This window comes from Gavialis gangeticus, unplaced genomic scaffold, assembly GCF_001723915.1.
Source record: "Gavialis gangeticus isolate Ggan-Ray unplaced genomic scaffold, GavGan_comp1, whole genome shotgun sequence".
In the NCBI taxonomy this organism is placed as follows: Eukaryota; Metazoa; Chordata; order Crocodylia; family Gavialidae; genus Gavialis; species Gavialis gangeticus.
Window position 1 is genome coordinate 18829460 of NW_017729004.1, and position 10963 is coordinate 18840422.

Consider the following 10963-nt stretch of genomic DNA (forward strand, 5'->3'; position numbering starts at 1 on the left):
CCTTCCCTCCCTCCTCCCTTTCCACCATACCAGGCGTACCAGTTGCACGCAGCTCTTCAAGCTGCTGGTCTGGTATCGGAAATTGGATCAGTATTGGCCATATGCCTCCTTAAAATCAACTATCAGTATTGGCACCAAAAAATCTCTATCAGTGCACCCCTAATAATCATACTTTCAGGAATCCCATTGGCTTCCTAAAAGTGTGATTGGCTTTTTTGCACACAAGGGTCCTTTGGGTAAATCTGATGTCTTTTATTAGACCAACTAAAATAGTTGGAAAAATTCTTCTCTGCAAGCTTTTGGGTACAAGCATCCTTCTTCAGGCAGAGAGAGTGTTTGCCTCTACCTAAAGAAGGGTGCTTATACCTGTAAGCTGGCAAAGAATATTTTTTCCAACTATTTTAGTTGGTCTAATAAAAGACATCAGATTTAGCCAAGGAACCTTGTCTGCCTAAGTGGACCAACACGACTACGGCCAACGCCCCTGGCTGGCTTATTTGCTTTTATTAAATTATCCAAGAACAAATCAGGCACAAGTTTTGTACTGACCTAGTACATGGATGTGTCCACAGCAAATGATGGTTAGTCCTCAAGGTAACAACAGGTTGAAACAAGCACTTACGCTCATTTTCTACAAGCCATAAAGATTTGTTAGCCATTATATATTTATATTTCATGCTCTCTGTAGGCTAAGTGGATTTAGCCCTGTCCCCTTAAAATTTGACTAATACCTGTAGAACTGTAGATTTAAAACAAGTTGGGCACGTGGGATTTGTAGCTGTTTATCCTGGTCGTCATGAAATGTTTTGGTTTGAATTCATACTATAAAAGAATAGGAGGGAGCGTTACTATTAGCTACTTAACTCTGATCAAGATGGTTAATTAAAATTTTAATAGGTTAGCAGAAAGCTGAATCTGTATTACTTTGTTCCATGTACCATACAGAGAGGAAGGAAAAGCTCAGCAGCAGGGGGGCAATCTGGCCTATTTTGATACTTGGTACTTTAAAAAAAGATTAAAAAGTCTGACAGAACCCAATAAACCATAAGGGTCTCAAATTGTGCTTTACAGTTCTGCTCTTTAGTGCTGTAACATGCACCGTATCTTATCCCAGACCTCTGAGACAACTAGGTACTACTGTTTTAAAAATATACCGATTCCTCCCTAACCTTTTTTCCTCATCTTAGGTTTTTGTTCTTCCCTGCTCTCAGCCAAGAGAATATACTTTGGCACCATTTATTTTTAAGCAATGACTTGTTTCTGTGGTATAGCAGCCTCTCTGCAGCTGTCAGAATTACCAGTCATTTAAACCCGTTTTCCTTTCTCTGTTTTTCATGGAGATGAGTTTTCAGTGCCCATGGACTAGTGAGATTTGATTTCAGTTAGGCACTGTGCAGACTCCTTTATACAGCTGTGCCAAATGCATGTCGGTACTAACATGTGAAGTCCTTTCTCTTTCAGCAGATCAGCAGTGGTACTGAATAATACAGTGTCTGTCATCCCCATTAGATGACTGTTTACTGTCCAGAGACACCACCTTTCATCTAAACCAGCTTTATTTAGAACAAGAGTCACTAGCAGAAACTGTCTGCTCATCAGACCAATCACTTACTATCATAAATTGGACAGTGGTCGAAGTGGGATTATATGTTGATTGGGTTGGAGATTTGATTGTTATGCAACTCTGCTGGATTTAATTGGTTTATTTTCTGGGTTCAGTTTATTATGAAAGGGCAGGTCTGGCTGCTTTGGAGCAGTGTGTCCCTGTATGAGACCTGTACGTGTTGCAGGGCAAAATAGTTATCATCATTGCTGGGTATTTTGGGTACCATTGAGGATATCTGACCTTCAGGTATACAGTGTCTCCCGTTACTTAACATGTGACCTGTCAGGGTGGTTATTTTCAGAGGTGGTGCTTCTAGAAAAATGCTCAGTGTGTTTGATACAGTAGAGGCCATAGTGTGTGCTTGCCAAATCTTAGGAAGTGGAAAGGAGAAGGAAGTTCAACATTTTCTACATGCAAAACTGAATATTGTATGCTGTATGAGGGAGTAGTGAGGTGACACAGTGGGCTAGTAGTTCTGTATCATACCTCTTTTTGAACTAGACTCCTAGCTCCTCAGATAGATAATAGTCATTTCTTTCATTCCTCTGTATAAATGTGGAGGGATTAAGACCTAAGTGCCATACTGGGTCAAACCAGTGGTCCATCTAGCCTAATATTCTGTCTCCAACAGTGGCTCTAATGGAGGGAGAGGGTATGTCTAAAGCATGTCTAGTGTAATCCAACCACTCTGTCATACCGTCCCTTGCATCATCCATTATTGGTTTTAGTCAGGTCAGAGGATACGTTCCTGATGGCTTTATTTAATAGTTATTAATAGCCCTGTCTTCCACGAACTTGTCAAATCCCTTTTTGAACCCAGTTATACTACCTGCCTCTCTAACCTCCACCCCCTATAATTCCTGTTTAATGAATAGTGTTTTAGTTTGATTGTTCAGTTTCATTCTTGGTAGTCCAGATATTTCTGGCACATTTATCTTGCCTCATTAGGGCCCAAAGCAAGAATGGTATTAAGTGTTCAGCCAGGATACGTGGTATTATTGTTACTTTACTTTTCCTTGCAGAGCTTCAGTACTCTTTTGGCTGATCTTATCTGGCTTCAGTGTCACTTTTGTTGTATAACCTCTGATCCATGAGCACTTCATTGGGTTTTGGCTCTGCATGATACCTAGAGAAGGTATCATTCCTCTGTCTGTGAGAAGATCTTAGACTTGGGTTGTCTGGTTCAATCAGAAAAGCTTGATCTCAACACTTAGTAAAAAATTGAATAAGGAGTCAAGAAGGATAAGATGGTCTTGTCATATTATGTGCTGGAAGGGGATACTCTAATAAATGGATATTTGAAGATAGGTGATAATGTTAGTACTTAAAATACTTAGTGCAGTTGAAATCAGTAATAGCAATAAGACATAACTGGGGTGTCCTGGACCCTGAAGAACCAGGTTTGTATCCAATATTAGCCTTATCTCTATTGAAAGTTCAGACAAAGTTTAAGCTGGGCATATTTATTGGTTGATATGAGGTTCTGTTGGACTTGTATAATGTGTTAAAATGATTGTACCATTCAGTCATCTTATGTTGTTATTGGGTGATCTTTTCCTAGCCAACGACTGGTCTCCCTTGCCCAAAGTGATATGTGTCTAGGCCCCTGTGGCCCGAAAATGCTGAATCTTAAGATGGACCAAGAATGTACCGCTCTTTTTGTCTCTGTGGAGAGCTGTGTGAATGGGCTTTTTATATAAATAACAATATTCTGCCTGGGATTAAAAGCAAAGTGTTAGATTATTCATGAATTTATGGCTACCACTACCAGAGGTTTCATCTGAAAGCTGGAAGGAAATAAACTATTTTATTTGGGAATTTGGTCTGTGGGAATGTTCTCAACTGTATTCAAACAAAGCCAGAAGATGAAGATGTAAAATCCCTGTTTAGCTTTGCTTTTATTTAAAGTAGCGATCAAGAAGAAAAGGGAGATGAACTCAACTTTCTAAAGAAAAAGAAAAAAAAATGCCCTGGTTTAGAGACTGACTGGATGATATAACTGTCAAGTTTTGCTTAATGTATGTATTTTGCTTGCATGTGTATATTCCATAACATCCAATAAAAACATTTGAACATAAAGCTGTATAGCACTTTTAGTCCAAAGATGTCTGTGATTGCATGTGTTAACTAAGGATCTGATGTTTCTGTGAGATCAGCTTTAATAAAAAGACCTCTTCATTCACTACTGAAACACATCCAGCTCTCGGGGGTGGCACCCAAGACCCTTAATAGTGCGCAGTGAAAAGTCCTTTTCAGGAAGTGGGAGGAGGATGTCAGCACCAACACTCATTCCCCAGTACCTGACAGATTGTACTGGACACAGAAAAGGAATATGTGCATGTCTTACCAAGTGTTTTAGGAAAACCTGGCATATGACTGTATTCTAAGTGGTATTTTAATGCCTCTGTTAGTGTTTGCAGCTTAGACACAGCATAAATGTCATGGAGACAGGATAGACTTCCAGCATCTATAAGATTTATGTCTAGGAATAATGCACTAATAATGTGCAAGCCCCCACCCCACCCAGCAAAAAACCCAGAATTTTTTTGTTCTGAAAAACCGTAGTCTAAATGCACAAGTGGGTGCAGAATATTAATACATAGGCAGGTGCCATCAGGCCTGGTGATGTGGTCCATTAAGGTGGAGTATTTCATGATTTCCAGTAGCTTCTCTAGATTAGTGGTTCTCAGCTGGAGTTTGAGACAACCCTTGGGGTTGCCATAACACTGGTGCTGCTGCTGTGGCGGCTGGGGGGAACTACCCCACGTACAGGGCTGCGACGTGTGTGCTACAGCTGCATTAGGGTTTTCTGATGACCCTAAAGCACCACCCCCAGGCCTGTTTCCTTGAGGGTGGGTGAGGAGGGTAGACAGGAAGTGGCTGCAGCCCAACCAGCTCTATCTGCTTTAGGGTCATCAGAGCCCTAATGGAGGAACAAGCCCAATGTGCCACAGCCCTTCCTGGATTGACTGTGCAGCAGGCACATGGGGCGGTTTGACCTGGGCGAGCACTGCCCAGTTGAGAAGCACTGGGGTAAGTTGAGGCAGCATCAGCAGTGGTTCTTGGCTAGCGGTGCTGCTGCATTTGGAGAAGGTGGAGGGGTGCTGTGACTGAAAAGGCTGACAATCATTGCTCTAGAAAAAAGAAACACAGCATAGTATGGTAAATGGGAGGTACTCAGTTATTGGGGCAGTATGAAAGGAGATGCACAGTATCACATTGAAAGCAGAAATTACTGGTAGTTTTAAGAGAAGAGGACACAAAAGTAGGCCAGAGCAAGAGCAGAAATAACTGTCAATCTGAGAGAGGTTTGTTTTTCAGTGAAATTGTGACCCAAAGCAGTGTGTTTTAAAGATAGACATATATGAAATTGCTCTATTTTAAGTAACTAGGAATATATGTGAAGTAAAATACTTCCTCTTATCAACCTGTGAGTATGCTGGGGCTCCCTGGAATTTTCCCTTTCTACGCAGATTCTTAAAATATAGTCAATATATAATTTTAAGTCTTGGAAGAGAGGAAGGACTGTACTGTTCTGTACTACCTTAAAAGCGGGCCATATTATGGTGCTTTTATCATTCCATGAAATATTTCTGCAACTTTTAATTCTGAAACTTGTGATCTAATATTTGTAGAGCTGACATTTTGTAGGTGTTATACAACTGTTGGTAGCTGAGCTTCTAAAAGTAAATGATTGAGGATGACCATCACCAGTGTAAACCAGATCTGCTGCAAATTGGTCGACATCATCATTGAAAAATTAAAGATTTGTCCAGCTGCAGTATGGCCACTCCAAGAGAAGTAAAATATTCCACTGTAAAATGCTTACAGTTGAACAGCTTGAAAGAACTAGCCACTAAATTACAGATGCCTTCAAGTATAAAAACTCCAAAATGGCAGATGAACCAGTTTAATTCATTACCAACAGCCATACCACAGCGAACTGGAAGCTTGGGAAAGAGCCGTTGCTATCGGTGTACACTGGGTTCCAGTTCCAGATTGTTTTAAGAAAATTTTACCTTGAGGAGAGAGGTAACATGAGGCTTCTTCAGGGGTAGTCCTCAAATTTATGAACTTTGCCTTTTCCCAGAACAGTAGATCTGTGGCGGATCTCCTGCTTATGCAGCAATACTGCAATCTCTTGAAGAAGCTAAATGTAGAACTATGGGAGTACTTGGTTGTGGGTATGCAATCCTTCAGTAAAGCAATGGCACAATCAGCAATCTAGGAATGAGCAGCTTGGAAGTTTTACTATTCTTCAAAGGAAAAACTATCAGGCTACACTACAATATCATTTTCATGGTATGCCATTAATCAAGGAGGTTTTTCTGTTGAAATAGGACGTGCGAGTGCAATTTAGTATGGAAAATAAGCCAATAACTCAGCTAGCAATTTAAAGTTGTGGGAAGCTTAAGCAAGAAGAACTGGAAATGGAACTACTGACATGAGCATTCAAGTTGGTACATAACACAACAAGGTGCTTACTCAGTAACGCAAGTCAGTACAAGCATTATGCAGTGGTTGTCTCTCTCCACTGCCTCCTTGTTGAATAGTGGTTCATGGGCAAGATTTTGATTCTTTCACTCCATCTAGATTAGGATGGTCCAGTTTTATCAACAGGATCACCTTGCTTTAAGCAGTCCCAGTTTCCTTGTAAGATGTCCCAGTAGCATGGCTCTAGCAGTAACCTTTGTGACTATAGAAAGAAGATGGTTTGCTTAGCACCTGGCTCACAATTGTGGGTCCCCACTTCTGAACAAGAACAGAATGACACCCAGGAGCATTCAGAACCCACTTCCAAGATAACAGTGTTAAAATCATGTTTTAAAAGAGAACAAGCTTTCTAGAAAAGTACCTGTCTAACCTGATCTTGAAAATGTCCAGGGATGGAGATTCCATAACCTCTCTAGGTAGTCTGTTTGAATGCTTTGCCACCCTCCTCCATAATTAGAAAGTTTTTCCTAATCTCCAGTTTAAACTTCATCTGCTCCAGTGTGGGGCTGTTGCTTCTAGCCCTATCCTTTACAGCCACAAAGAAGAGTCTGTCTCCATGCTTTATTAATCACCCTTCAAGTATTTGAAGATTGCTATCAAATTCCCCCCCACACACACACACCTCCCAGTCCTCTCTTCTTCAGATTAAATAACCTATGTATTGCAGCCTTTCCCAGACTGCTAATCCTTTTTGTTGGTCTTCACTTTTTCTATTCTGTGCACCTCTTTCTTGCACCAGTGCTGAATAGAGTAGAAGAATCGCTTCCCTTGATTTGCAAGTGACACTCCTGTTAATATGCCCCAGTATACAGGTTTTTTGGCAACAGGAGCACACCATTGACTCATATTCAGCTTACAGTCTACTGTAAACTCCAAGTTTTTTCCTCTGTAAAACTGCAGCCTGACCAGTCATTCCCCAGTCTGTATTTGTGCATGTAGTTATTCCATTCCAATTGCACGACTTTGCATTTGTCCTTGCTGGATTTCACTGGGTTGACTTGGGACCATTTATCAAGCTTATTCAACTCATTCTGGGTCCTAGCTTTACCCTGCATAGGGCTGCAATTCCACCCAGTTCTAAGCAAACGCTCAGTTCCATCATCCAAATCCAGATAAAGGTGTTAAACAATGCCAGACCCAGGACAGACCCTTGGGAAGCCTTGCTTGATGCCTTTTCCAAACTAGACTTAGAGCTATTGATAAAGACGCACTGAGCGTGAGGATCCAGTAAATTATGTATCCACCTTACAGTACTTTCTGTATAGTCTTTATTTCCTAACCTTGTTAATGAGAGTGGCGTTGGTGATGTATGTCAAAGTTAAGGTATATCCCAGCCACTGCCCCCCTCTCCTCCCTTGCAGTCCACAGAGCCTGGCACCTTATGATAGAAGGAAATCAAATGGGTCATCAAGCATGACTTGCTCTTGGCGAATCCATGCTGGCTGTTCTTGATCACCTTGAGTGAAGTTGCATGTTACACTTGGACCATAATAAAAGGGCTCTTAAAACACAAGCATCACTCTTTATTCACTTCTGGATGCTTCAAAATAGAATCCTTGAAGACCTGCTTCATGACCTTTCCAGATAGTTGGGTCAGACTGAATGGTCTGTACAGGTGAAGTTGCATGTTACACTTGGACCATACTAAATCTGTGGAATGTTAAGCGGTGTTAAAGTGAGAGCTGTGAGCAGTCACCTGTTAAAGGTCAATACTGTTTTGTGCTTGCACGCTGCTGACTTTCTGCTAAAGGGTTGGCAAGCGGGGGGAATGGCTAGGAACCACGATACCTGTGTTCTATCCCTGCTCTGAGTGAGGGGAGGGGATCTGGGAGTTGTATAGCATGGGACCTGGGACTGCTGAAAATTGCTTGTTCTATCCATGGAACAAGCTGATGTTGCCTAATATGAACTAGGTAGCAAAGCCCAGAGTTAACCATAATCTAAAGCAGTGTAACTTTGACGTGCTCAGAGGGTACTTGGCATAAGTTATCAAGCTTTAATATACAGAGGCTCGCATATTAAATGCCCTCAGCATGGCCTAAGTGTAAAGTGTAACTTCACCCCAACTCCCCAGATTCATCTCCTTCCTTTTCTTGAAGATGGGCACTGTATTTGCATTTTTCCAATCATCTGAGACTTCAGCAGAAGTGCTCCCCATACAGATGATGGTTGTGTGTGTACCATTTCGGCATAATAAAATTAACTACTTGGTTTAGCTTCAGTGTTGCTGAACTAGAAAGACTGCAAATAATGTACTGGTTTTCAAATAGAAATAGACATTTTCTTTAAAAGGCCTGTTGCACAATGGAAGATAGAATTTCCATTCAAAATGATAGGACCTACTGGACTGCAGATGTTTTTCCAGTTTGCTATCTTTGATACAGAAATGTTGCTGGATTAACATCTTATTTACACCCAAAACTTATCCCAATAACCCTGGGTGTTCATATATACTGGGTGTATCTACATGTGCAATTAGGGTGAAGTAAACAGTGCAGTTCGCACCAGTTTGTCTCCCAGGTGCAGCATTCACAAGTGCTTCTGGGACCACAACAGTTGCAGCCCTGGGCTGGCGGGGGAGGAGGGTCAGCCTCAAGCTCCAGGTGGGGGTGGGGGGAGGCACACAAGGGTGCTGCAGTGTAGGGCTACCCCCCTAACCTGCCCCTGTATGTAGCACCCTCGAGCCCCAGCCACCCCTGGTCCCCATCTACACATAGATTGTGCTGGTGTAAATTACTCCACTGTAGGATAGTACTTTCCTATGGTGTAGCTAGTTCATTTACTGCACCTAATATGGGTGCGTGTGTAAATGGTATCGTTTTACTGCAGAGCTAATTAGTCAACTTGGCAGTAAAGTGCATGTACAGATTCACGCACTATATATTATCTGTGGGGAAAAAATGTATTGTGGGGCTTTGTACTTACTTAGAAATGACTTGTTATTTTTTAGTTGATTAAAACAGAGCACTATTTGGGGTGGGAGGAAGTATATTAAACTATAGTTGACAAGTTCCAAATTTTGCTTGATAGTGCACTGTCTCTGCTGTTTGTATTTACATTTTAATAATCAGTTCTTTTTCCTGCCTTGGACCAATAACACTGCTCAATTCTATACTAACAAAATATATACTTATAATTACTTAGTCAGCTAGATAGATACCCTTATAATAGCCATGATGTATAATATAATGTAGAGATTGCTCAAATACTTCATTACTATTGTCTAACCCAGTGGTTCTCAACCTCGTTAAATTTTGAGGCACCCGTCAGAAAATGCTAGTTCTTAGTTTTCACTCTTTTTTTTACTATAGAAAAATACTAGAGCAATGCTTCTGCTGCAATGATGTCAGACCAGGGCAGGTCAGAATGTTTTTAACTTGATGCATTCCTGTTTGGAATCCCTGGGTTTGTCTTGTGAATCATGTTTGCACACTGAGTAGAGCTAACATTGAGTTGGCACCCTGCAGCACCCTTAAAAGATCTCAAGGCACCTCAGGGTTGAGAATCATTAGTTTAACGTGTCTGTGCTACATCTCCTGCTGCTGTTAGCATTGCTCAACAGTTCTAATGAGGCTTATTAGTATAGAAAAGTTCAAAAGGGGCTGAATAAAATTTGCTGAAACTGATTTTTAACTCACCGTACATTTTCAGGAAGAGAGAGAGCATGGAAAATGTCAGCCCGCCTGAGGGAATCGTACAAGGTATTCAGATGCACCATTAGTTACTGAATGGCCTTCTGTAGTTTGACCAGTACCTCTTTTTGTACTGAGCAGGAAAGGGAGTAAAACAATGCTGAGAAAAGAAATGTTGCATTTTCTCTTCCTGTTCACATGGTGTTATGTTCCATGATGTGTATATTTAGTTCTCTGGGTAAGCTTGTGCCGTGATCAAAACTATAGGAATCATGGGGAGGGATATGCATTCTGTCATAAAACAACTGTTTTTAATACATTGAGAAGTTAGAAGCGGCCAGTTTCTCCAAAATAAATGGGCAATTGGGACTGCTTGGCTATTCAACCAGTTTTGGTTTGTGTCGGACTTCATCTTTTTATATGCCTTTCAGACATTTACCTTTCTGTGGGCACATCTACATGAGACGCTAACTGTGCAGTAGCCTAATAGCATTGTGCATAAACATGGTGGGCAAAAACCATGCTAATATGCTACTGCACAGTAAGCTTCACTAAAAGCCCGTGCACTGGCACTACTGCGCAGTAGTGTGAGTTACTGCACTTTGATTTTATAGTTTCATAGTTTCTAGGGTCGGAAGGGACCTGAGCAGATCATCTAGTCTGACCCCCTGCCGTGGCAGGAAAGAGTACTGGGGTCAAAAGACCCCAGCAAGGTGTTCATCTTACCTCCTCTTAAAAACTCCCAGGGTAGGAGCCTGCACCACTTCTCTTGGAAGTTGGTTCCAGACCCTAGCCGCCCTGACAGTGATTCCAAGATGAACGTGGGGAGGCAGTTAGGAAGGCCAACTGTACTTTGTCATGCATACACAGATGCATTTCAAGCAGGTCAAAAGAGGTGATCCTCCCTCTCTATGCGGCACTGGTCAGGCCACAGTTGGAGTACTGCGTCCAGTTTTGGGCGTCGCACTTCAAGACGGGTAGGATCACCTCTTTGGAGTCAATGATGACTCCAAGATCCTTTTCCGCCTCCGTGCTGACAAGAGGGGAGTTTCCTAACCTGTAGGTATGGTGCCTGTTGTTCCTCCCCAGGTGTATCACCTTGCACTTGTCTGTGTTGAATCCCATCCTATTCTCATCTGCCCACCCTTGTAACCTGTCTAGGTCTGATTGTAGCCTGTTGCTTCTTTCTAGTGTGCCCACATCCCCCCATATCTTAGTGTCATCAGCAAAT

General features: G+C 41.8%; 1 protein-coding gene across 8 annotated transcripts in view; it reads left to right on the top strand.

The window, feature by feature from the left end:
- Positions 1-10963, top strand: part of RBM33 (RNA binding motif protein 33) — a 224858-nt gene that overhangs the window by 160173 nt on the left and 53722 nt on the right. Inside the window, exon 17 of one of the 8 annotated variants that reach the window (XM_019508153.1) lies at positions 3168-3547. The exons of the other annotated variants lie outside the window; for them this stretch is intronic. Coding sequence (XP_019363698.1) covers positions 3168-3197 — 30 coding nt within the window. The 3' untranslated portion in view covers positions 3198-3547. Of the gene's footprint in view, positions 1-3167; positions 3548-10963 lie in introns of those variants that run through there. 8 annotated transcript variants of the gene reach the window in all.